Source organism: Gasterosteus aculeatus, chromosome 16 (assembly GCF_964276395.1).
Source record: "Gasterosteus aculeatus chromosome 16, fGasAcu3.hap1.1, whole genome shotgun sequence".
Classification (NCBI taxonomy): domain Eukaryota; kingdom Metazoa; phylum Chordata; class Actinopteri; order Perciformes; family Gasterosteidae; genus Gasterosteus; species Gasterosteus aculeatus.
The window spans coordinates 11057068-11082855 of NC_135704.1; the positions used below are offsets into that span (position 1 = coordinate 11057068).

Here is a 25788-nt window from a genome sequence, read left to right on the forward strand (position 1 = left end):
GGCTTTCCAGTGCTGGATTACAGTCACCTGTAAATGAACTGCTCTGTGTGTATCCCCACAGCTCAGGTAACATGTGATCACAGCCACTTTGAATGTTTGAGTGACGGCGAGTGTATTCCCGTTGTGTGGGTGTGTGATGACGAGGAGGACTGTGAGGATGGCTCAGACGAGAGGCACCACTGCAGTAAGTACCATTGATTACATGTACACATATTTTTAGCAAAGGGTCCGTGGAAGTCAGCGAATTAGACTCCTGTTAGGAACCGTTATCTACAGTACAAGGAGACACAAGTTTAAGTGCATATACAAACATATATGTGAGTAAAACCCCTCTATGTCCCTCTCCAATTCGCCCCCAGCTGGAAGGACGTGCACCAGTGGGCAGTTCAGCTGTAGTAACGGGGCGTGCGTCCCTGGAGAATACCGGTGTGACCGTCTGGCAGACTGCTCGGACGGCTCCGATGAGAGAGACTGCCGTAAGTCTGTCTTCCGCCGGGTGGTTTCCCTTTTTTTTGTCTGTGTGTTTCAGGCCGCTGTGGCATTTTAATCAATTTGTAAAGATTAAGAGGCTCGCTGACTGACTGAACGGGCCACAATATGCTTCTTGTTGTCAGAGGTTGATTGCAGATTCCTCGGTGGATTAGTCAAGCTGAAGTTCAGCCGCTATGCTATTATTGTGCCGACATGGTAAACTCACAGCACTGCGCGCTGTGCTAATCTCACAATGGCATAAAGAATGCTGTGGCGACTGCTGTTGTTATGGTGAAGGCGTGACATTTTCAGCTCTTATCCGTTCCATTCACCGGACTTTTCACGTTTTAAAAGCTAAAATCGAGTTCTAAGGGTAATTTAACCTGATGATGATTTCATCTTTCAGATTACCCCGAGTGTACACAGCTGAGGTGTGCCAATGGGGCCTGCTACAACCGGACCCAGAAATGTGACCAGATACTGGACTGTCGCGATGGCTCTGATGAGGCAAATTGCAGTAAGAAGCCTAATTGTTTTGGTTTTTATGATAAACTGTCCACTTGTAAGCCATTGTCTGGCAAAAAAGAAAGTAATAGCATCCAGAGCATTACATCATCACTAACTAGATACTTTTGTCTTTTTCTGTTTTCTCTAGCACAGCGCTGCAACACGGGTCTGTTCGCTTGTCACAACGGGCTGTGTATTCCTCAACGCTACGTCTGTGACCATGACGATGACTGCGGGGACCGAAGCGATGAGCTGAACTGCAGTATGTAGCCTCTGTCTTTGCACCATCTCTTCTTTTTTAATCAAACCTCCCAGTGCGTCATAACTCTTACGGATAGCCGCCTCTGACCTTTTCACCGCATTGATATCCTCCACTTCCCCGGCAGCATATCCCACATGTAGAGGGAACTACTTTACCTGCCCTACTGGCCGCTGTATACACCAAATCTGGGTTTGCGATGGAGAGGATGACTGTGAGGACAATGCAGATGAAAAAGGCTGCGGTAGGTATTTAAGCAGTTGTCATGAATCACGGTAATTGTTGCTGCATGGACCAGAAACATTGATGTTTGCAGGAACACAAAAATGGAAAGCAACTCGCGCTCTTTGTGTGAACCTGATTCATTCCAGTCGGCGTGGTTTGTTGGGGCAAGCGAGACGCTATGTCTGTGCTCCTTTAAGTGTGTTATTCAAATGCCTCTTTGAGGCACAAGATCACGCAGCCCCCCCAAAGGGCTTTGGAATTCCTCCACATGGGAAGAGTGTGTGTTTTTAGAGGATGGGCTGCAGAAGCCCTCTGAGCCCCCCATGTGACCCTCTCAAAGCTCCACTCCCCTGTGTCCATTTAAAGTGACAGTCATTTTCCTGAAAATAATCTCCTAGTGCAATTTTTCTTTAGATCAGCAGCAGATACTTTTCCCCCTGAAACTCTCTGCTGTTGTGTTTCCCCTTTTTCTATGTGTAATCTTGCACGGAATTGTATTTTCTGCAGATAATGTACCGCGGGAGTGTTACCCAGGTGAATGGCCCTGTCCGTCCTCCGGCCTGTGCATACCCATCGATCAGCTGTGTGACGGAACGGCTCACTGCTCCGAGGGAGAGGACGAAAGTAACACCACTGTCGGCCGCAACTGTGGTTAGTACCAACACAACTTGTGTCAGGTTCACAAAAGCACATCTAATGTGGAAGAAACTTTTGCGATTCAAGTATAATCATTCATGGTTCCCGTGTGCAGGTATCTGGAGATGTGCCTCTCTGAGCTGTGAGCATCGCTGCCATGCTTCCCCTGATGGAGGGACCTGCTCTTGTCCTCCTGGATTCATTGTGAGCAGCAACGACAGTCGCTCATGTATAGGTATTTATCATTGACTGCCTTCACTTTGTGCTGTGGAAAAAGGATAATAAAGTCCAGCTGACCAACACCTCGTTGCAGCCCAGTCTCACATCTGTTAGTGCAATTGACTCATTGGCGAAACGTATCCGTGTTTAACTGTCATCTGCTGTGGTTCTGATCTTCATCCCAAAGACTTTGACGACTGTTCGATGTGGGGCGTGTGTGACCAGCTGTGTGAGGATCGCACGGGCTCCCACCGCTGCAGCTGTCGAGAGGGCTACACCCTGGAGCAGCACAGGCACTGCCGGGCCGACGTCTCGAGTGAGTGTCATTTCCTCTCTGTTTGAACAGATCCGCCTATCTGTACCCTCAGATGTTAGATGTGTGAATGATCCAACTAAATTAGCTGTGCTCCCCCCCCCCCCTTTCCTGCTGGCCGACCACTGCGGCCGCTCCACTGAGTGTCTGCGCGTCTTTCTGGTGCAAAGACAAATCAGGCTCTGCTTGCTAACTTGTAATGTTCAAATGACTTCTTTATGTTTTCTAACATGATGCATTTTGTTTGTCACTTGTTGTACTGCAGCTGGAGTCCCTTCCTTGCTATTTTCCAATGGCCGAGACTTGCTGATAGGTGACATTCATGGCAACAGTCAGCGCACCTTGGTTCCTTCACAGAACAGAGGGGTTGCAGTGGGGGTGGACTTCCATTATAATCTAAATAGGATATTCTGGACTGATACCATTCAGAATAAGGTATTTTTTAAATATGATATCCATATCAATGTCATATGTTCTTATTAACTGCAGTGTGTTTCTCAGAGCATTACATAGATGAATATTGTTATGCCGGGGTTAGAGATCACCGGACTAGACCAGGTTTTGTTTGAGGAAATACTTGAGATAGACTTGAGCTGCAGAATGAAATTCTTTCAGTTATCCTATAAAATATCAGCAATGTTGATACTATAATAATGGGATAGCTGTTGGCTCTGTTGCGGCTGGGTTATAATGAAGGGAAGCAGTGGAATGGAATCCAAAAGGCCTAATCTTGAAACCTGTCCGATTGGCCGGTATGATGCTCACATACCACGGTGCAATTTTTGTAACTCGATCTTGTTAGAAGTGATCATGCTGTATTTTCTTTCAGTGGCACTGTAAAAAGTCTGTGCTTTGGCTCCTTAATGGTTTGAACTGAAGCCACCGTCCTGAAATGCTGGGACACATCTCTGACTGGGCATCTGTGCATATCACCCGCCTCCATGGCAGCATGTCAAACTAAAAGTAGGGAGAGCACAAACAGGGCATGTGAATGCAACCGGAAAGGTTAAACTATCAGGCTATTTCCACATCTTCAGTTTCTCTTTAAACAGGTCAGTAGGAAACCCTGCTTTTTAGATGTATGGATCTGGTTTCAAAAGAGGCAGAGCTGCTAAGAGAAACAACACCCCCAACCAGCTGCATGGTGCCAAGGTTTCCACTGCGAGAACCGAGTGCCATCGCAGTATTGGTAGAGTGGCAGGTTCAGAAAATCAAGTTACAGGCTTCTCAGACATGTAAAAAGACTCGTCAGAGAGGCAAACAAATAATCTGTCTCGCTTAACATTCATGCCTGAGACAGTTAATATAATACTCACATTGCCAAATGTTTGCTGAAATAGTTTATTTTGGCTGTAACTGCACCTGTTTGTACGTTGTTGCTTTTGAAGAATGCACACTTGATTTTGTCTGAGTTGGACGACTAAAACCTGAAAAGCAACATTTGGAAGTCAATATTATTCACAACAAGGAATGGGGATTCCTTTAAATTGTAAACATATGAGTAGAGAAGGACGGTTTTCTCCCTATTTCTCTGTTACGAGCTTCTGCTCGCTCTGTCGAGTTTTATGATAATAACATTTTCAACATGTGAACATCACAAAAATGTGAACTTACCTTTTAATTTCTTCCCTTGACCTCTTGAAGCAGCGACCACCTGCGAGCTCATTTCATTCAACAATGCTGTCTTTTGTGTACAGGTGTTTTCTGTGGACATGGACGGTTCCAATATGCAGGTGGTTTTAAACGTCTCAGTTGACTACCCTGAGAATTTGGCGGTGGATTGGGTGAACAATAAACTGTATGTGGTGGAGACCAGCGTCAACAGGATCGACTTGGTTGACTTTGATGGAAGTAACCGGGTCACACTCATCACCGAAAACCTCGGAAACCCTAGAGGACTGGCGCTGGACCCCACCGTCGGGTAAGCACATCTCCCAGTTTCTATCCATTCATCTATCAACCCCTTCCCAAACCCCACATACAGTATCTGCTGCGCTCCATTGGCGTGGAATAATGGGGTGTGTGTATGGGATTAGCAGATTGCCCTGGGTGGATTAGTGAGGAGCAATGTTAGTGATGACCCTCATTGTAATCCAATAGTGTAGCTCAAGGGGGGAGGAGAGCCAGGTGGCTACAGATAAATTGCTTATCGTAAATTCTTGTCCAGCTCTTTGGGGCGACGCACAGCCACACACCTGGAGACATAAAGTGAGACGGGACTTAATTGAAAAGAGAAAAGTCTCGCGGTCCTCCTACGATGCTCCCACCGCAGAGAAAACTGACATACTTATTTAACCTCTCTTCCCAGGTATATGTTCTTCTCAGATTGGGAGGCATTGAACGGACAACCAGGACTGGAGCGCGCCTTTATGGACGGCAGCAACCGTTACGGGATCATTGGGACTAAACTGGGTTGGCCAGCTGGAATCACACTAGACATTGAAGCCAAGCGCATCTATTGGGTTGACAGTCGCTATGACTACATTGAAACTGCAACATATGATGGTCTTCACAGGTGAATATGCCACGTGTTATTCATCCAAAATAGCACAGCATTCATCATTTCAACACCAAAGCAAAAGCAAGAGTCCAGGGGTTCTGTAGGGTAGACCAGGTAGAAAGGTTTGTGCATTTATATTCTAATAGATCAATGTTGTCAACATGTTTTCAATAGAAAAACAGTGGTCCACGGAGGTGCTGTGATCCCACACCCATTTGGCATCAGTCTGTTTGAGCACAACGTCTATTTCACGGACTGGACCAAGATGGCCGTGATGAAAGCCAACAAGTTCACTGACAGCAGTCCTCAAGTTGTGTACAGCACCTCGCAGGCTCCACATGGAGTTGCAGTGATACATCAGTTGAAACAGCCTAATGGTGAGCTCCTCAATGACACACATGTGTCTTCTTCAGCGGCATCCACAATCACAATCGGTGTGTCATGTGACCTGGCCAGCTGAAGGAAATTTATTCGCTTACTTTTTTCTTTCCAGTTCCAAACCCTTGTAGTGTAGACACAGGGGGATGTGAGCAGATCTGTGTTCTGAGTCACAGGAGTGACAACGGAGGACTGGGGTACCGCTGCAAATGTCGCATGGGCTACGACCTGCATGCTGATGGCAAGAGATGTTTCGGTAAGAGAACGTTTTTTTTTCTTCTCATGAATGCAAAAAACGGATCTCAGTATGTTTCCTTTCAACTGTAAAGTCACACCTAATAACCTAAAGATTTGATAGTTCAATGAATCAATCAAATCTCACATGTAAGGCTACCCAGAGTTGTGTACATTGCATTTCACCCTTTCTTTTGTATTACAGTGTCTTTGAGAGGTTGAACCTCTTCGTCTTGTTTCATGTGGTCTTCTGATTTCCTTTCTTCAGCTGTGAGGCAGTTCCTGCTGTTCTCCAGCCAGCTGGCCGTGAGAGGGATCCCCTTTAACCTGTCATCTCAGGAGGACATCATGCTACCCGTTACCGGATCCCCTTCCTACTTTGTCGGGGTGGATTATAGTGCTGAAGAAGATGCCATCTTCTTCTCTGACACAGCCAAAGATATTATATACAAACAAAAAGTGGATGGGAGTGGTGAGCACCTTCTCTCGCTGAATTGTTTTCGCAATAACCTGGAAATATTCATAGAAAGAATAACTCAAAGAACAGCATGGTCTTGTTTGAAAGCTATCCACCGCTAGCATGTTTTCAGTGTTTTCTCTGTGCTTAAATCATTGGAGAATTTCTGTCCTTGCAGAGATCTCTACCATGTGATTCAGCCAGGCTTATACAGGGAGTTAAGGGAGTGGCTGATGGGGCCGGCTGGTACTATGGGGGAGGGAGCGGACGGGAGTACGGACAGTGGAAAATGTATCATAAAATCAACTTACATCTGAAACTAATGATCTCAAAATGAGTAGGACAGACTAATCAAGAATGTTCTGCTCAGCAGTTTTGATACTTTCTTTCAAAACTGTCACATGTGGGAAATAATGTCCACACAAAAAACAAAAAAAGAAACACCACTGCTCTGATCGGCGATGTTGTTTTTGGAGCTGCTCTCGTTTTTTCTGTCCGGTCCGCATGGGGAAACTGCAAGCCGACAGCCTATTTACTTAGATGTGTTCCTCTTTCACCTCGGTGTTAAACGTCGGTGTGACTGCTTTGATGTGCACAGGCAGGGAGGTGCTGGCAGCCAACAGAGTGGACGGAGTGGAGGACCTGGCTTACGACTGGATTTCCCAAAACCTCTACTGGACTGATCCGCGATACAGGAGCATATCTGTAATGAAGCTCGCTGATAAGTCCAGGAGAGCCATCGTACAAAACCTCAACAATCCCCGGGCCATCGTGGTGCACCCTCCCATTGGGTAAATCCATATAATCATAACCTTAGATTTAATAGTATTTTTGCTAATAAGCAAATATTGGCATTTACTTTGTAGGAGTCAAACTATACATTAGGAAGAGGGAATTTTTTGCAAAAACAACCATATGTGTCTGGTCACTCACCTATACACACTCATTTGAAATGCACTCGAATGAGGCCACCCACCCACCCACCAGATAAAAGAAATACTATTGAATGCAGTTATTTCCAATAGCTTGGAAGTCATTAGGCCTCTATGTGGGACGGCTCAGTTTAAGTGAGCGTGAAGGGCAGTATTGAACCAAACACTTAAATTATTGGCTTGAACAGCAAAGCTTAATAAAGCGGTATTCCAAGCCCAATTTAAATAAATAAGTAGTTGTGGATGCCTTAAAGTATTAAAAGCAGGTAGTTTTTTTAACAAAATGTAACATTGATGCTTGCTCTTTTAAATTTTTTTATTTATTTAATACAGCTATATTTTTTGGACTGACTGGTACCGGCCGGCGAAGATTATGAGGGCTTGGGGTGACGGGTCACATGCTCTGTCTATTGTAAACACTACTCTTGGCTGGCCAAATGGCCTCGCTATTGACTGGAGGTGAGTAAAACGCCCTACAGCCATGCAGCTAAAACAGTTGTGCGATACACAATTTCCCCTTGACATTGTTGTCATTGTTTGGTTGTTTTACCAAGTGAATCGTGGTAGCGATGTTTCTTTCGGATTACTTCCCTTACAGCATTGTTGAGTCATTTTAAACCCTCACCCTTGTAATTTAATCTCCACCCAGCTCAATGCGTCTGTATTGGGTGGATGCCTTCTTCGACAAAATTGAGCACAGCAATTTCGATGGACGGAACCGGCTTTCTTTGGGTCGCATAACCCAAATCTCCCACCCGTTTGGTCTTACCATTTTCGAAGGTAATAAGTCCTGCCTTATCTCAGTGGCATTGACTTGAACTGTGGTTAACCGTTCTTGCTTTAATGAGGCTCATGTCAGAAAAGCAATTACTGTTAGCAGGAGGTGATGAAAGATAAACTAACTGAGGTTTTGCTCTGTTGCTCCTGTTCTTCGAAGGCTATGCATATTTCACCGACTGGCGCCTGGGTGGCATTGTGCGTGTGCGCAAGACGGACGGCGGGGAAATGGTCATTATCAGAAGAGGAATCAGCCACATCATGCATGTCAAGTCTTTCGATTCCAACTCTCAGATCGGTCAGTAGCTTTATTCCCTGCTCTGTAACCGAGGGTCACGCTCGGCAGTCACACATGTTCCTGGTAATTACACTCTGCTCTTCTTCCCAGGTTCCAACCTCTGCAGGAGGCAGACGAATCCCAATGGCGACTGCAGCCACTTCTGCTTCCCGGCCCCGGACTCACAGCGGGTGTGTGGCTGTCCGTACGGCATGAAGCTGTTGCCCAACCAGCAGACGTGCGTGGAAGACTCGTCCAACGAGCCCCCGACACTGCAGTGCGGAGCCAATTCCTTCTCCTGCGGCAACAGCAAATGCGTCCCAAGCAGCTACAGATGCGACGGTGTTGACGACTGCCATGACAACAGTGACGAAGTCGACTGTGGAATTAACAGTAATGCTTTTTTTTGCTGACCAGAGAACATTTTTGCTTCATCGTTATCTAGTTTTGCTCAGTCGAATGTTTCTATAATTCAATCAGGATCACCATTTCTCGTTTCAGACACCACTTGCTCCCCCTCTGCATTTACGTGTGCCAACAAGCACTGCGTGCCTACAGGGTGGCGCTGCGACGGGCAAAACGACTGTTTCGATAACAGCGATGAGCACAACTGCCCTACAGCGATGCCCGGAACGTGCCCTGCCAATCAGTTTACTTGTGCCAACCACCGCTGCATCCCACAAACCTGGCGTTGCGACACCGATAATGACTGCGGGGACAGTTCAGATGAAGCGGACTGCCGTGAGTGCCCCTATACACAGTGGTCTGCCCTTTGGAAATAGTTAGAATTAGAATTAGAATCAACATTGCAAGGAAATATGACAACAATGAGAACAATGCACAGATTTGAAAGAAAAGGTTAATTATAAAAACTCTGCGGTCAATTGGGTTGCAAAGTACAGTGTCCACAAATACACAATGACTCTGCCCGTACACACGTTTGGTTCTTAAGACATAACATAAGACAACAAAAGACCTGTACGGTATGTTGTGCTTTGATTAAGAAAAACTCACAAGACTCATTTTGTTTCATTTGCGTCGACAGATCTGAGAGGCACATGCAATCCGGGACAGTTTCAGTGTCCTGACCACCGTTGTATAGATCCCAACTATGTCTGTGACGGGGACAGGGACTGTGTGGACGGGGCGGACGAGCAGGGATGCAGTGAGTACCTTGCTGGAGTGCAGTTTTCCCAAAACCTACTTATAGTTGCTCATTTGGTCCTTACTCATGAAAGATCTTTGAAGATGTTTTTTCAAGTGTGTATTCATAAAACTAATGGAAGAAGTCGTTGATCAGAGCTATTTTAGTCTAGTCTCATGACTATTTAGTACCGAATTGTACACTTGCTTCAACCCAGCCTCTTACTTTGACATTCCTATGAATTGGAAACTCTTCTGTTGCTCCCCATTAAAGAATGAGTTCATTTGTTCAGTCATTCATTCCGCAACGCCGTGTCTGCACGGGCTAAACGTGCTCGATAAGTTGTAGGGGTCAATTGAATGGTCTGTAAGATCCAACCAGCATTTGCTAAGCCTCTTAGTGTATTGATCTCATTACTTGAGTTGCACAACGATGGAGCTCAGCATACATACAAATGCTGAATACCAGGTGTAACATACTCAACTGCATTCTTTCAGTTTACAACTGCACCGGGAATGAATTCAAGTGCTCCAGCGGTCACCAGTGTATCAACTCCTACTACCGCTGTGACGGAGTCTTTGATTGCAGTGATCGCTCAGACGAGCAGCGCTGTCGTAAGTATTAATAAAGTGCCTTTGGTTAAATTACTGAACCATCACTCAGTCCTGCACAAAAATGTGAAAGGTCGTTAACATGGGTAACTCTTCTCACATTTTGGACTGTTCTGTCGTGGTGTTTTTGCTGTTTCCTACTAAATCTCAGCTACAAGGCCCCCTGGGATGTGCCACCATGAAAGCGAGTTCCAGTGTCAGTCAGACGGGAGCTGTGTACCGTCCACCTGGGAGTGTGACGGTCACCCGGACTGCGAGGACGGCAGCGACGAACACCACGCCTGTCCGCCTCGCACCTGTCCCTCCTCGCTCTTCCGCTGTGACAATGGGAACTGTGTGCTGCGCAGCTGGCTTTGTGATGGGGACAACGACTGCAGGGACGGGAGCGATGAAAGGGACTGTCCCACGCCGCCGTTTCGATGCCCGAGCATGCAGTGGCAGTGTCCGGGCCACAGCCTGTGCATCAATCTCACCACAGTTTGTGACAACACTCCCGACTGCCCCAATGGTGCCGACGAGTCTCCTCTCTGCAGTAAGTCGGCTCTATGCTTTCTTCAGACACCCTGTAACATGTTCTTTGTCTTTCAGAAGTACTGGATTGTTGAAGTTTTTTTGGCATCCAAAAATTCAATTTAATTGTCACATGACCAAACAGGATCAAACTCTCCATTGATTTAGTGTAATTTTACAATTTCCACTGAAAACAATGTCTTAAATCTGTTTGTCTTTGGATTTGTGTGTTAAAATCATGCATGTGTGTGATTTCACCTGCATTAACCTGAAAATGATCTGTGATTTTCCTTTCTTGCCTTTTTCACCACTTTCAGACGAGCCTTTGCCAGGTAGGAAACAGACTCTTAATCATTGGTAGAAATGCTGGTAGAAAAATATATGTGATTCATTTTCAATAAGTCTCTTTATTACCTTCTCTTGTGTTCATAGATTTGTCTCACAACATAATGAAATTGTTTTTAGTAGAGTGTTTCTGGTGAATATAGAAATACTAGTAAACAAATATGCATTCAAAGCTGCGATGTTCGTTAATTACCATTGAAACGTGTATATTAATTGCATAACTTGGTATATTTATTACTTGTTTGTGTGAGTTATCATTTACATGGTCTGATATATACATTTTTTTTTAAACTCAGATCAGGAAAGCTGCTCTGACAACAACGCTGGCTGCACCCACGTTTGTATCCAAGGGCCGTTTGGGGCCCAGTGCTCCTGCCCCGTGGGTTATCAACTGAGCAATGACTCCAAAACCTGTGAGGATGTAGATGAGTGTTTTTCCCCGGGACTGTGCAGCCAGCACTGCTTCAATGAGAGGGGATCTTTCCGTTGCCACTGCCAGGAGGGTTATGCCCTCGAAGCCAACCAGCGTACCTGCAAGGTCTCAGGTGAGGAGGAATGTGGCGTAAACCTTCTGCACGTGGACCATGTGGCTGCAAATAACGACCTATAATTTCATAATGCAGTAAGCAGGTAACAGGACACAGCACATAACTCAGTTGTCTCCCGGCTGCCGTGCCGGAATGGGCTGTGATCTCGGGGGGGGGGGGGGGAGCTCGTCCACCGGACTGCGAGACTGACACACCGCCTTTCTTCTCCCGTGTCTCTCCTTGCTGATCTGATTTCTTCAGATAAGACAAATAACATATATGTCACTCACTGGCCTACACAGGTGTAATTAGGACATAATCACCAACAATGGGCTGTTCATCGGGAGTGTGCCTGACATGAGCTCCTCTTCCAGACAGATAACCTGCTGAAAGACCTTTCAGTACAATAGGTCATTATTTGGACAACAGTGCATTCCCCTGGGATTGCCATTGGAGTAGGTTCTATCTAATAGGGCTGTCAGATAGGGTACCTGTAAAGAGTATAGGTGGTTTCATTAGCATGGTCATGGACATGAAAAATAAGTAACAGAGATTTGATGTCTGTTTACAGATTCTCGTCAGGCGTTCTTGTTGGTCGCCAGCCGAAATCAGATCGTGCAAGATGACATAACCGCTCAGCCCAACGTGGTCCGCTCACTGGTTCGGGACGGCCGCAACATTGTGGCCCTGGATTTTGACTCAGCCACTGACCGCGTGTACTGGTCCGACACGAGCCAGGACCGAATCTGGAGTGCGAACAAAAATGGCAGCGATAGAACTGTGGTGCGTTGTCTCTTTCCCGTTCCTCACCACAACGTTTAATTGTTTGACCAGTAAACATGTTTAGCTGAGAATGAGTGTCTTGTGGACAGGTATTTGACAGTGGAGTGACTGTAACAGAGAGCCTCGCTGTGGACTGGGTGGGCAGGAACCTCTACTGGACTGACTACGTCTTGGAGACTATTGAAGTGTCTAAACTGCAGGGAACCCACCGCACTGTTTTAGTCAGTGAAAATGTCACCAACCCCCGAGGCCTGGTGCTTGACCCGAGGGACGGGTCAGTCAGAAACAACTTTGTTTCAAATGTGTACGCCTTGGACGTTACGGTCACCTTTTCATTTGGTGCAGATGGTGTTAAAAGACTAGCGTTTGTTTTCGCAGTGCCCACCTGATGTTCTGGACCGACTGGGGGAGGAACCCCCGCATTGAGAGGGCCAGCATGGATGGGAAATTAAGGACTGTTATTATAAACGCCAAGCTGTACTGGCCCAACGGTTTAACCATAGACTACCCGAACAATATGCTCTACTTCGCTGATGCCTACTTGGATTTCATTGACTTCTGCGACTACGACGGCAACAACAGGAAGCAAGTCGTGGCCAGTGACCTGGTGAGTGTACGAGAAAGACACGTTTTCTGAACAGAGCAAATTCAATTTCCTTTTGAATAGCATGTAAAAGACGCACCTTTTTTTTTCTTTTGCTACTCTCTGTGAAAAGGTACTGCAACATCCCCACGCAATTACCATTTTTGAGGATTTTGTGTATTGGACCGACAGATACATCAACCGCGTGATGCGAGCCCATAAGTGGCACGGGGAGAACCAGACAGTGATGCTTTTCAACCTCCCTCAGCCCATGGGTCTGGTGGCAGTACACCCGGCCAGGCAGCCTGCGGGTAAGTCAAAGATATTTGATGTGCAGGAGTTGGTTTGGTAGTTCTCTATAATGCTGCCAATGTGCAGCAGATCCATTGTTTTTGCAATTACATTTCAGAATAATCAAAGATACACGGTGGAGATCCTTGTGCTGATTCTTTGTTTGGCATGCGTGTGTGTGTGCATGTGTGGTTTGACAATTCTTAGGTGAAAATCACTGCTTGAGGAGTCCCTGTACTCATATCTGTCTGCTTTCTGCTGTGGGACCAAGTTACTACTCATGTGCCTGCCCCTCAGGCTGGACTCTGGCAGTGGACCAAATCACCTGCACCAGAGGTATGCGCCCTACCCAATGGAGGAAAACACTCATCAATCAGTTTGATGAAAAGGAAGTTGGGTCAGATGCAGTTGATAAGTTGATTTAATCATATGGTATTCATTTTAGCTCTGGTTATTGTTGTGCATAGCAAACCTTTTATTATGGAAGTGTTTTGGCATGCTTCATTTTCAGGATCTCAATATTGGTAAGAGGAGAAATCTTTGAAAAGACTATTTGTATTATAGATTGATCCAGGTCCTTGTCAACAGTCTTCCATTTAGATTACCTCGTAGACTGCTGTTCCACTCCTAAACAATATAAGCAATATAAGCATGTCTTTCAAGGTCTTAAGGAGACATGGGATCTTTAATTTAAAGTCCATGGAGCCCCCCTTAGGTCAACAGCTTAACTCATCTCAGGTTTCAGCCCATTCAAGCCAAGCAGAACACATTCTCCCTCCGAGGCCAACAATTATCCAAGAATGAAAATGCCCCACAACCATTTGTCGATTGTAATCATTGATGACAAAGCAAATGTGATTGCATAGACAACTTTCACCAATCCATCCTCCTTATAGATCAGGGCCTATTAGCTCAGGATCCATATTTTTTTACCAGGTTTGTATAAGCGATTTGCATCTCTTAGTTTTGGATCACAAACACAGTTTCCTTTCTTTTTTTTTTTGTGCAACTTTTAAAAGACTACGAAGTGCCTTGATAAAAATTGACTCCATTTTCTTTTTGTTTTTACACGTAGTTGAGGATCCTTTCCTGGTGGTTGTGAGAGACAGCATCATCTATGGCATTTCCTTAAACCCAGATGAGAAGAGTAACGATGCCATGGTCCCGATTGCTGGGCTCCATAATGGCTACGATGTTGACTTTGACGACAATGAACAGACCCTCTACTGGGTGGAGCACCCGGTTAGTTAATGACCTGTCACACATCAGTTCAGAACTTACTTCACTTTCCAAAGTCAATTCTGAGAAATACATAATACATAATAATACGAAAACAAAAAAGGTGAATTGGTCTTCCTCTCTCCATCAGGGTGAGATCCACAGGGTGAAGTCAGATGGAACTAACAGGACAGAGTTTGCCCCCGCTGCCATCCTTGGCTCCCCTGTCGGCCTGGCCTTGGACTGGATGACAGAGAACCTGTACTACACTAATCCAGCTACACAGTCGATAGAGGTAAGACTAATTATTCTGTGTCAGCTTGTAGTTTTTTCCAGTCAACTGAGACAAATGTTTTCTTGTGATTGCACTTCTAATAAGAAAATCACGACACAGCGATGCTGTTCAATAATTGCACCTGTTTGTGTTTGGCCAGGTTTTGAAGTTGAGAGGGGAGGCGCAGTACAGGAAAACTCTCATCACTAACAACGGCTCTCCAACTGGTGCTGGAAGTCCCGTTGGCATCGCAGTGGACCCAGCACGTGGGTAAGCCCCATTTAACACCGTTCTGGCACGGCCACTCATCCCCAAAGCAACTGAGCTCCTACAGACCTCCTCGTTGTCATCTGCATTGCATCCAGAGAACTCAAGCGAATGTTACTGAGTTAAACACTTGGAGATGAAAGATTTTCCAACAATTGATATCAATGAGCAAAAGTTTGTAAGTGGCCGAGACTCAAAACCTAATCTCCATTCTCGAATGTCTTCTAAGCAAACTGTACTGGACAGACCAGGGAACAGAGAGCGGCATCCCTGCCAAGGTGGCGTCTGCAGACATGGATGGCTTGAACCCTGTCACCTTGTTCACCAACAACCTCGATCACATTGAGTTTATCACCGTGGACATCCAAGAGAACAAGCTGTACTGGGCTGTCACAAGCACGGGCATGGTGGGTCTTCCCTCTGTTAACTCTCAACCCAATACATTATTTCATATGCACTTATGTTAATCTTGGTAATTGTTAAAAATGAACATGTCCACAGATTGAGCGTGGGGATACGGATGGGAGTAACCGCATCACCATAGTGACGGGCCTGTCTCACCCCTGGGGTGTTGCCGTCCATCAAAATTACCTCTACTTCACCGACCGCAATTTTGAGGTCATAGAGCGCGTGGACAAGTCCACGGGTGCCGACAGGGTTGTGCTGCGAGACAACGTTTCTGGACTCAGAGTTTTGAAAGTGCATTACCGAGAGAGTGAGTAGCACAAGGAGACGTCGTCATCCTCGTTCGCTGCTCTCAGGGTTTTTATTGATCCCGCTGTATTCTCTCCACAAATCTCAGCCTCTGCAGGCACATCCAATGGCTGCACAAACAATGTAGGAGCGTGTGAACAACTCTGCCTCCCTCGGACGCAGGGCCTGTTTACCTGCGCGTGTGCCACGGGATTCAAACTTAATGCTGACAACAGGACCTGCGCTCCTTACCAGTCCTATGTCGTCATCTCCACTCTGTCTGCCATCAAAGGCTTCAGTCTGGAAGGGACAGACCACTCTGAAGCCATGGTGCCTGTGGCTGGGAGAGGTCAGGGATCATTATAAACTATAGGATATAATATAGATATAAATATAAATTGTGTTTTGAAGTTTCAATAATGCCGTCTATTGACTAGATTCTCCTCCTGCAGGCCGTAATGCTTTGCACGTTGATGTGCACATGGCTTCTGGTTTCATCTACTGGTGTGACTTCAGCAGCACTGTGGCGGCACAAAACGGTGTCAGGCGGATCAAGCCAGATGGCTCGGGATTACATAGCGTAGTAACATCTGGAATAGGACGCAACGGGATCCGAGGCATTGCCGTGGACTGGGCTGCAGGTAGGCTGTCTTGTCAGCTCCCAAATTATTGTTTTGTTTAATTATGTAATATAAATTGTTATTAAATCAGTACACTTACATCTATTTTAGGATCTTTGTCACTTATTTATTCAGTGTCTCTCTAATTTTCACATCAATTCTATATTTTAATCTTTAGTGAAGTTATTTCCCAGCACTTTAAATAGAGGTAGACGAGGATCTCTGTCACTTGTTATCAAGGTTTTTGTTCTACTCGAAGTTAACCAACATCAAAGCTTTTTTTTCTTTTCGGCCCTTTAATAGTGGAATACACCTCTTATTTTTCACCATGAAAAATATATTAATTTTATATGAATATATACACAGCATCCTACTTAGTCGAGTTTGACTGATGACATTATGTTCTCAAGACTCAAGATGATGCTACTTTAAACACTGAGCTTACTTGTGTTTCCTCAGGCAATCTGTATTTCACCAACGCCTTCCTGACTGAGACATACGTGGAGGTGCTCCGCCTGAACACCACTTTCCGCAGAGTACTGCTGAAGACCCAGGTGGACATGCCGCGCCACATCGTGGTCGACCCCAGAAACCGATACCTCTTCTGGGCCGATTATGGCCAGAACCCCAAAATTGAACGAGCACTCTTGGACGGCACCAACCGCACAATTTTAGTGTCATCGGGGATCATCACTCCCAGAGGTCTCGCTCTGGACTGGCAGACTGGCTACGTCTACTGGGTAGACGACTCCCTGGACATGATTGCCCGGGTCAACCCTCAAGGAGGCGAGACAGAGATCATCCGGTTTGGCAGTCGCTACCCAACTCCTTATGGAATCGCAGTGTTCGAGAGCAGCATCATCTGGGTGGACCGAAACCTCAAGAAGGTGTTCCAAGCGAGCAAACAGCCCGGCAGCGCAGAGCCGCCTGCCGTCATCAGAGACAACGTCAACATGCTGAGGGACGTGACGGTCTATGACCGGCGCGCCCAGCCCACCTCCTCCCAGGAGCTTAACCACAACCCCTGCACGGAGGTCAACGGAGGCTGCGCCCACTTCTGTTTCGCCCAGCCAGATGGCGGGAATAAAAAATGCAGCTGCGCTTTTGGTAACCTCGGAGCAGATGGCGAGAGCTGCGTGGTGTCGAGGGACGATTATCTCATCTACACAACGGAGAGCACCGTGCGCAGTCTGCGCCTGGACCCCGAGGACCACGCGCTGCCCTTCCCGGTAGTCAACGTGCCACGTACATCAGTGGCACTGGATTTTGACCTGACGGACCGGAGGATCTACTTCACGCAGAGCACAGCCGCAGGAGCAAGCAAGATCAGCTACATCAGCCTGTCCTCTCCCACCTCGGATCCTATCGTGGTGGCTTCCGGTAGGTTCTGCACTTCCACTTAAAACGTACAATTTTATTCACCAACGGCATTCCTGATGTTGCTTTGGTTTCCTGTTTTTGGGCAGATCTTGGGGCTCCTGATGGCATCGCTTATGACTGGATAAACAGAAGAATTTACTACAGTGACTATGTCAACCAGAGCATCAGCTCCATGTCTGTGGACGGCTCTCAAAGAACTATTATTGCCCACGTGTCCAGGCCGAGAGCCATCATGTTGGATCCCTGCAGGGGGTAAGACTGATAGAACAAACGCTCTCTTTGCTCATCGATTGGAACTGACATCTAAAAAAGAAATACGTTCTTGTTCTACAGATATATGTACTGGACAGACTGGGGAACTCATGCAAAGATTGAGCGTGCTACTTTAGGTGGAAACTTCAGAACAGAGATTGTGAACAGCAGTCTGGTGTGGCCCAACGGACTGACCCTGGACTATGAAGAGGAGAAACTCTACTGGGCCGACGCCAGCTTGTAAGATCTGATCATTTTTATCGTTATTGTTGAAATAATTGAAGAAATAAATATGATTATCTTGTCAATCTACTGTTATTATCAATATTTTTGCTCTGCCACCAGACAGAAGATTGAGCGGTCCTCTCTCACGGGGTCCAATAGGGAGGTCATCGTCAGCACAGCCATCTACCCCTTTGCCATGGCTATGTTTGGCCAGTTCATCTACTGGACCGACTGGAACACGCGCAGCATCTATCGGGCCAACAAGCATGACGGTTCTGACCAGAGGGTCATGATTCAAAACCTTCCGTCTCGGCCTATGGACGTCCATGTTCTGGCCAGCAGGAAACAGCAGCAGTGCGATAGTCCGTGCCAGCAGTTTAACGGAGGCTGCAGCCACATCTGCACGCCGGGTAACAGCAGTTTCATCCCGCCCCGTTGTGTTTGTGTGGTAATTAAAAACTAATTGTATGAACTTTTCTGTTCAATTTGATCTTGATAGGACCCAACGGAGCGGAGTGCCAGTGTCCCTCGGAGGGCCGCTGGTACCTATCTGAAAACAAGCACTGTATAGCTGATAACGGGACCCGCTGCCAGCCGGGCCAGTTCACCTGCATGAACGGCCGCTGCATTCGTACCCAGTGGAAATGTGACAATGACAATGACTGTGGAGATGGCAGCGACGAGTCGGAGAGAGTCTGTGGTATGATGTTCTTCAAAGCGCTTGCATTTATTTTGGCCGTGCATTAATTTCTTATTTTTATTTGATTAATTTGATTACTAGCCTCCTCCTAGAGCCCTTAAACCTCTTGCATGAGTAAAACACAACTCCTTTCTCTAATAAATACTATTATTTATCTTTTTCCCCCACCAATACTAACAAATGATTTATTTCTTCTTCAACAAAATTCTGTCTTAGGACATAAACCTGACTTCAACTATGTCGGTGTGTATGCTTCCACTTCATGATTAAGTTGCCACTAACGCGCACATAATTCTGGATATTAAAGCAAATGAACACTAACAAATGAATCAATGTCCTTATATCTTTGCATGCAGTCCCACAGCTGCTGTCATCCTTTATTGCCTTGTCAGGTAAAATTAGTTTTAAATGCATGTGTATTCAGGCCTTCCCATTGGCCGGGGCTCTAACGCGTTCTTGATTCTGATTGGCAGCCTTCCACACCTGTGAGCCGACAGTGTTTACTTGTGGCAATGGGCGATGTGTGCCTTACCACTATCGCTGTGACCACTATGACGACTGTGGAGACGGCAGTGATGAGTTGGGCTGTTTATTCAGACCGTGCGACCCAAACACAGAGTTCACCTGCAGCAATGGCCGCTGCATTGCTAAGGACTTTGTATGCAACGGCGTCAATAACTGCTATGACAACAGCACCTCTGATGAACAAAACTGCCGTGAGTATCCCAAGTTTGCAGAAACGCAGATAGATGGTCACATGAAAGTGGTCATTACTCATAGGAAATGCCAATTCTAACTTCTGATCGTTTCAGCGGAGAGAACCTGCCAGCCAGAACACACAAAATGTCAGTCTACCAACATCTGCATCCCACGTTCATACCTGTGTGACGGAGACAACGACTGCGGGGACATGAGCGATGAGAGCCCGACACACTGTGGTGAGCTCTGCAGTGCTCAGTTGTGCTTTTAAAAAAATAGATTCTTTCTCTCAATATCCTCCGCATAATAGAAACAAAATAGTTTCCTTTTCCAAATCGCTATAATTTGACCGGTTCAATGTGGCATTTTCACATCTATTATTGGTGAGGGTGTTGTATTGTGAGTCTTTTGAAAAGATGCTGCAATTGGTATTTTTTAGCTCTATTGTGTACATTTTTGAGTGGACTGAACAGTGCAAATATGTTACACATGCATTGATTATACACAGCTTTCTACAATCACCTTTACTAAGCCAAGCCAAGTTTCCTAAGGAGAATTTTTTTTATTAGAAATGAAAAACACAAATATATTATATTTACACAAATATAAATCTTTAGGATCCCTTTGAGTATGATGTAGCAAAAGAGGCATCTGCTCAGTCTTGGTAAAGCAGGATTTGAATGAATCAACCTAAAGCTCTGAGATGTAAAAGAGTCAGAAACAGATTAGTCTTCACCCCACCCCCACTCATCAGCATAGTAAGATTCCCACGCTGAAAAGTCGTTTCATGCCTCTCCACGTCTTCCACATAGCGACGTCCACATGTTCCCAGACCGAGTTCCGCTGCTCTAGCGGCCGCTGCATCCCCGCCCACTGGTACTGTGATGGAGGGGCCGACTGCGCTGACGGCTCGGATGAACCCCTCTCCTGCAGTGAGTGTCAATGCTGAGACGACGCTTTGTGTGTCCGCCGCCGCCCCATTATCAGCTGCTCGGTCATTGTGCGTTTGTGTCCGTCCGCCGATCTGCATCTGTCTGCTGGTGTGAGAGAGAGCTGAGAGTGATGTAGCGGAGAGTGCCAGTCAGTGGTGTATTTCTTTGTTGATGATGTGGTCAGCCAGGCCTCCTATTGTGCGCCGCATTCCTCTGTGGTGACGCCCATTAGTGTCCTCTGACAAACAGCACCTCCCCCTCCCTTTGTCCATCAGGGGTTACAGAGCCTCACTTTGGCCTTTGTTTAGATAGCTCACCATGCATGGGAATGTCGAGTTGCCATGACTATTTTGAAAGCTTTGCCTGTGTCATATTGTGTCTTGCTTAAAAGCAGTGGGGGAGGTACCTGAGATGATTGGAAATCACAAAAATAAATGAAATGAAAGGATGATAATTGCATGATGAATATTAATGAACTGGCAAAGACATTGAAACTCAATATTGTCCTGTGTTAATTACAGTTTAATGTTATATGATTTGTGTCTGCAGCCACGCCGGTCAGAACCTGCACCACAGATCAGTTTCGCTGTGATGATGGCAGGTGCATTGCCTCATCCTGGATCTGCGATGGGGACAATGACTGTGGCGACATGAGTGATGAAGACCAGAGGCATGAGTGTGGTAGGCATCTTTTCATTGCCTCTCATGCCTTCTCTCCTTACCCTTCTTCCTTCTCTTTGTCCTCATCCCCTTTTCTGCAGCTTCCTACTTCTTTATGTCCTCCCCTCGTGGCCCAGCCCTCTTGTTTGCCACTTTGCCCCCTCCTGCTTCCCTCATCCTCTCGTTATTCAGGACGCTGATGGATTAGGATACACACCGCCGGGGGAAGAGTTGTTTGGGAGACACTGGCAGTCAGTGCCCGGCATCTTATTCTCCTGTTGAAGGTCTCCAATCCAAGGAGCTGACATTCCTGATTTCTCCTGCCTCACTCGTTACTTTGTGCATGCCTCCTTTCTCTGGCTTCCTGGCTCAGGGTGGATCAGGACTCTTACGTCTCACCAATGTGTGCTCCGACAAAAAGATGCCTGAAGCTAAAGACTGCAGCACTGCCTGAGCTCTCTGTAGGAGACAACAATGTGGATCAATCTCGTTAAATGGATGAAGAATTTGAAGTCGCGGCTGCTTGTTTTGAAATACAGTTTGGAATGTTCGGATTGGCAAAAATGCAGGTTGACATTGGGTCATCACTACGGCTTTCCTCAAACAAAGACAGTCAACTCAAATCTGTTACGACATTCAAATGGCTGATCTGTAAACTCGTGCTTCTCCACTTGTGTATACTAAGGAGCCACTCATGCTTTTGGGGAAATAGAGTAAAGACTGATACCAACCAATTGCAGAAAGCCCATATTTTGCTCCTTGTAAATGGCCTTGCCTGAATTTGTTCTTTATTTTTTATTCCAGGCAATCGCACATGTTCCACTGCAGAGTTCACTTGTGTCAACAACCAACCACCTCAGCGGAAATGTATCCCACGCGACTGGGTGTGTGACGGAGACGCAGACTGTGCAGATGCATTAGACGAACATCAAAACTGTTCACGCAGATCCTGTGGCATCAACGAGTTCAGCTGTAACAATGGCCTCTGCATCCGCAACTCCTACAGGTTAGAAAAATAAAAACCTCAACGCCATTCATTACGTCTGTCATCTGTCCGTCCGGCAATCTGACAAAATCTTTTGCGGCCTGTTGTCTGAAATCAGGTGTGACCGCCGCAACGACTGCGGGGACAGCAGCGACGAGCAGAGCTGCACCTACCAGCCGTGTCAGCAACACCAGTTCACCTGTCAGAACGGCCGCTGCGTGTCTCACGACTTCGTCTGCGACGGCGACAACGACTGCGGGGACGAGTCCGATGAGCTGGAGCACACGTGCCACACGCCGGCGCCCACGTGCCCCCCCGGAGAGTTCAGGTGTGACAACGGCCACTGTGTCCCCCTGAGGCAGGTGTGCGACAGGAGCGACGACTGCTCCGACAACAGCGACGAGAAGGGATGCGGTGAGTGTCAGGAGGTCTCTACAAAAAGTTAAAGAAACTGGGACATTTACGTTTTTTCCATTTGCTTCCTAAGGACTCATTTTCTTTGCCAACAACTTTCTTTCGACAATAATTGTGTTGGTATAACGCTTATTTTTGTATGCAGGTGTCAACGAATGCACGGAACCAGCCGTCCATCACTGTGACCACAATTGCACCGACACGCCCACCAGCTTCATCTGCACCTGTCGCCCCGGCCACCGCCTCATGTCCGACCACGCCACGTGCGACGACATTGACGAGTGCGCAGAGACGCCGAGCGTGTGCAGCCAGGTCTGCGAGAACACCGTCGGCTCCTACGTCTGTAAGTGTGCCCCGGGATTCCTCCGGGAGCCCGACGGCCACAGCTGCCGCCAGAACAGTGACATCTCCCCCTACCTGATCTTCAGCAACCGCTATTACCTCAGGAACCTGTCGACGGACGGACAGGCCTACTCTCTGATCCTGCAGGGCCTGACCAGCGTGGTGGCCATGGACTTTGATCGAGTCGACAGGCGTCTTTATTGGATCGACGTGAGCCGCAGAGTGATCGAGAGGATGTCGTACACGGGCGCTAACAGAGAGGTGGTGGTGAATGGAGTTCTGCACGGGGAGGGCCTCGCGGTTGACTGGATAGCCAGAAAACTCTACTGGGTGGACAGCTTCTTGGATTGTCTCCAGGTGTCTGAGCTGGACGGTCGATTCGTGAAGAAACTTGCCGAGCACTGCGTGGATGCCAACAACACCTTCTGCTTTGAAAACCCCAGAGCCATTGTGTTGCATCCCAAATACGGGTGAGCCGGAGGCAGGGAGGAATTCAGTCTTATGATTAAGCCCGAGCAATGTATCAGCTGGGCTGTTGGTCCCAGCATATGTAGGGTGGGAAATTGCAGTGCCGTAAATTGCATAACTAAATGTTTGTAAGGCATAACAATTCTGAAATTGGATCTGTATTTGTTTTCTTTGCTGTGATTTGTTTGACTTACTATAGGGAAATGCAGTTAGACAAAAACTTTGAAATGAACTGGAATGAATATATTTATCTTAGTGACTGTTTACAAGGCTGTCAGCCTGCTTTTATCAAAAATCTTAAACAACCAAGCTAAAAGTATTGTCGTTGGAAATATAATTTATCAGATTGTACAAAATACTGTATCAATGTTGCTCTTTCCCATTTAAAGCAAAATGATTGAAACGCTTTAGTAAGTATAGAGTCACTCTGTTTCAGATATAAGTATATATTTTCTCTGCTACCTGTTAGATTCGTATACTGGACGGACTGGGGAGACAGAGCCTTCATCGGCCGTGTCGGGATGGATGGAACCAACAAAGCAGCCATCATCACCACCAAGATAGAGTGGCCAAACGGGATTACCATTGACTACACCAATGACAAGCTCTACTGGTCCGATGCTCACCTCCGTTACATAGAGTAGGTGCATCTCATCAGAAAGGGATCACACTGTTCCTGCCCACAGTAATTGCAATCAGACTTGTAACGCTGCCATTTTTAATTTTTTTATTTCTCAGGTACTCAGACTTGGACGGGCACCACAGACACACGGTGTATGACGGAGTTTTGTCTCACCCGTTTGCCCTGACCGTGTTCGAGGACTTTGTGTACTGGACTGACTGGAACACGCGCTCAGTGGAGAAAGGAAACAAGTACGACGGCTCTGGGCGCCAGGCCCTGGTTAACACCACCCACCGACCATTCGACATCCACGTGTGTCATCCCTACCGGCAGCCCATCGGTGGGTTCAAGCTGTGTGTGTCAAGAGCTTTTAGTTGTCTCTTATCTCAACAGTCGCTTTACGTACCGGGAAGTGACCGCCAGCAGAACAATACCCGGCTGGAATGGGGAACGGAGACTATTTAACCCAACTGTGGCTCTTCCTCTGACAGTAAACAATCCCTGTGCTGTGAACAATGGAGGCTGCTCTCACCTGTGCCTGATCCGTCATGCGGGGCGGAACCACACCTGTGAGTGCCCGGACCATTTCCTGACTGTGCAGATCGGAGGTGTGACCCGATGCCTTCCCATGTGTAGCAGCACCCAGTACAGATGTGCTAACAACGAACGGTTTGTCAAATGCTCTTTTCTGTCGAACGGGTTGTTTTGTTTTTATTTGAAATATCAGCATGATGTTGATGAACTGACCGTGATATATTTCTGGCATCATTAATAAATTAGACCACTGTTAGGGTGACTGGTTGTTGCTTTCACATGCCATGAGATTTGTCAGTGGGAAGGTAAAACTAGAGGCCAGATTTCTTATAATTATACTTTGATATGAAAAACGGTTTGTTAGCAATATTTCTCGTCTGTAATTTCAAAGAAAATAGAGGGGAAAGCTCGGTTTACTCTCTTTGCAAAACAGCGCTCCCTACTGTTTGTTTTGTCTTCTTCACTTTCTTATTTCTTCTGCTGCTTCTTCTTTAAGGGTAACTTAATTGATAACAATTTAGGATAGGAATATACAAGCATTATGCTTCTGCCGATACCTTCCGACCTTCAGTCACACGGTATATTAGTTTTTTTAATTTACGCTTCACGCATTGTATTGTATGTAATGACATAAACACTAACTAACTTTTCATAATATAATCTGTCCATCAAGGTCTTTTATATAGATATATTATTGTATGAAATTGTAATGTTGTAAAAATTGATTTATCAATGTTAATACTATTTTTAAGCCCACTTTCATTTTTGCAGCCTTTCACTGAGTTGTGGGTAGTTATTCAGTCCATGTAATGAGCTCAGGAGTCACAGAAACCTCTTTTCGCCCTCGCTCTGCTTCCGCAGATGCATCCCTATCTGGTGGAAATGCGACGGTCAGAGCGACTGCAGAGACGGCTCAGACGAGCCCGCCACTTGCCCGGCTCGTCAGTGCAGGCTCGGCCAGTTCCAGTGCAACGATGGAAACTGCACCAGTCCACACTTTCTGTGCAACAGTAACCAGGACTGCCACGACGGCTCTGACGAAGACCCTGTGCTGTGTGGTGGGTCGGGTTCTTTAAACCTATTAATTTCACTGGATATTATTCATTTCTCGGAAATATCCCGTTTTCTTTATGTCTCACGGTTATCTTGTGACTTTTTCTATAGCCACACACCAGTGTGAAGCCCACCAGTGGCAGTGTGAAAATAAACGGTGTGTACCTGAGTCATGGCAGTGTGACGGCGAGGACGACTGCGGGGATCAGTCCGACGAGGACCCCGCCCACTGCTCCGCCAGAACTTGCCGCCCGGGGCAATTTAAGTGCCGAAATGGACGCTGCATTCCCCAGAGCTGGAAATGTGACGTTGACGATGATTGTGGCGACAACTCTGATGAACCGTTGGAGGAATGCAGTGAGTAATAAACCGCTCCTTCAACAAGCACTCAATCTGGAGAAAGTTATTAGTTAGTTAAACCTGCTGCAGTTTCTTTGCCTTTGTCTCCCTTACGTGATCACTGTGGTGTTT

The 25788-nt window shown here is 46.5% G+C and overlaps 1 protein-coding gene across 4 annotated transcripts in view; it reads left to right on the forward strand.

Annotated features, from left to right (window-relative positions):
- The window catches only part of lrp2a (low density lipoprotein receptor-related protein 2a), a 40170-nt gene that overhangs the window by 5219 nt on the left and 9163 nt on the right, over positions 1 to 25788 (forward strand). For 2 of the 4 annotated variants that reach the window (XR_013453080.1, XM_040201551.2), the window contains exons 3-58: positions 62 to 184; positions 360 to 476; positions 878 to 988; positions 1127 to 1240; positions 1365 to 1481; positions 1970 to 2113; positions 2214 to 2333; positions 2505 to 2633; positions 2896 to 3065; positions 4328 to 4551; positions 4939 to 5145; positions 5305 to 5507; positions 5624 to 5764; positions 6011 to 6214; positions 6798 to 6990; positions 7465 to 7590; positions 7781 to 7911; positions 8069 to 8206; positions 8297 to 8578; positions 8687 to 8926; positions 9231 to 9350; positions 9827 to 9943; positions 10092 to 10472; positions 10768 to 10782; positions 11092 to 11340; positions 11894 to 12105; positions 12195 to 12379; positions 12484 to 12712; positions 12822 to 12999; positions 13187 to 13315; positions 14055 to 14221; positions 14349 to 14492; positions 14632 to 14741; positions 14968 to 15145; positions 15240 to 15453; positions 15541 to 15780; positions 15884 to 16072; positions 16511 to 17431; positions 17518 to 17683; positions 17765 to 17923; positions 18029 to 18318; positions 18408 to 18608; positions 18825 to 18851; positions 18965 to 19000; positions 19082 to 19324; positions 19421 to 19546; positions 20120 to 20239; positions 20789 to 20920; positions 21704 to 21905; positions 22003 to 22298; positions 22444 to 23110; positions 23578 to 23748; positions 23847 to 24070; positions 24222 to 24399; positions 25126 to 25322; positions 25429 to 25674. Coding sequence is in view for 3 of the 4 variants with exons in the window: in XM_040201551.2 (XP_040057485.2) it covers positions 62 to 184; positions 360 to 476; positions 878 to 988; positions 1127 to 1240; positions 1365 to 1481; positions 1970 to 2113; positions 2214 to 2333; positions 2505 to 2633; positions 2896 to 3065; positions 4328 to 4551; positions 4939 to 5145; positions 5305 to 5507; positions 5624 to 5764; positions 6011 to 6214; positions 6798 to 6990; positions 7465 to 7590; positions 7781 to 7911; positions 8069 to 8206; positions 8297 to 8578; positions 8687 to 8926; positions 9231 to 9350; positions 9827 to 9943; positions 10092 to 10472; positions 10768 to 10782; positions 11092 to 11340; positions 11894 to 12105; positions 12195 to 12379; positions 12484 to 12712; positions 12822 to 12999; positions 13187 to 13315; positions 14055 to 14221; positions 14349 to 14492; positions 14632 to 14741; positions 14968 to 15145; positions 15240 to 15453; positions 15541 to 15780; positions 15884 to 16072; positions 16511 to 17431; positions 17518 to 17683; positions 17765 to 17923; positions 18029 to 18318; positions 18408 to 18608; positions 18825 to 18851; positions 18965 to 19000; positions 19082 to 19324; positions 19421 to 19546; positions 20120 to 20239; positions 20789 to 20920; positions 21704 to 21905; positions 22003 to 22298; positions 22444 to 23110; positions 23578 to 23748; positions 23847 to 24070; positions 24222 to 24399; positions 25126 to 25322; positions 25429 to 25674 (10893 nt within the window). In the remaining variant the exon portion in view is untranslated. The remainder of the gene's footprint in view (positions 1 to 61; positions 185 to 359; positions 477 to 877; positions 989 to 1126; positions 1241 to 1364; positions 1482 to 1969; positions 2114 to 2213; positions 2334 to 2504; positions 2634 to 2895; positions 3066 to 4327; positions 4552 to 4938; positions 5146 to 5304; positions 5508 to 5623; positions 5765 to 6010; positions 6215 to 6797; positions 6991 to 7464; positions 7591 to 7780; positions 7912 to 8068; positions 8207 to 8296; positions 8579 to 8686; positions 8927 to 9230; positions 9351 to 9826; positions 9944 to 10091; positions 10473 to 10767; positions 10783 to 11091; positions 11341 to 11893; positions 12106 to 12194; positions 12380 to 12483; positions 12713 to 12821; positions 13000 to 13186; positions 13316 to 14054; positions 14222 to 14348; positions 14493 to 14631; positions 14742 to 14967; positions 15146 to 15239; positions 15454 to 15540; positions 15781 to 15883; positions 16073 to 16510; positions 17432 to 17517; positions 17684 to 17764; positions 17924 to 18028; positions 18319 to 18407; positions 18609 to 18824; positions 18852 to 18964; positions 19001 to 19081; positions 19325 to 19420; positions 19547 to 20119; positions 20240 to 20788; positions 20921 to 21703; positions 21906 to 22002; positions 22299 to 22443; positions 23111 to 23577; positions 23749 to 23846; positions 24071 to 24221; positions 24400 to 25125; positions 25323 to 25428; positions 25675 to 25788) is intronic. The other 2 variants (XM_040201553.2, XM_040201554.2) reach the window with 2 other exon arrangements.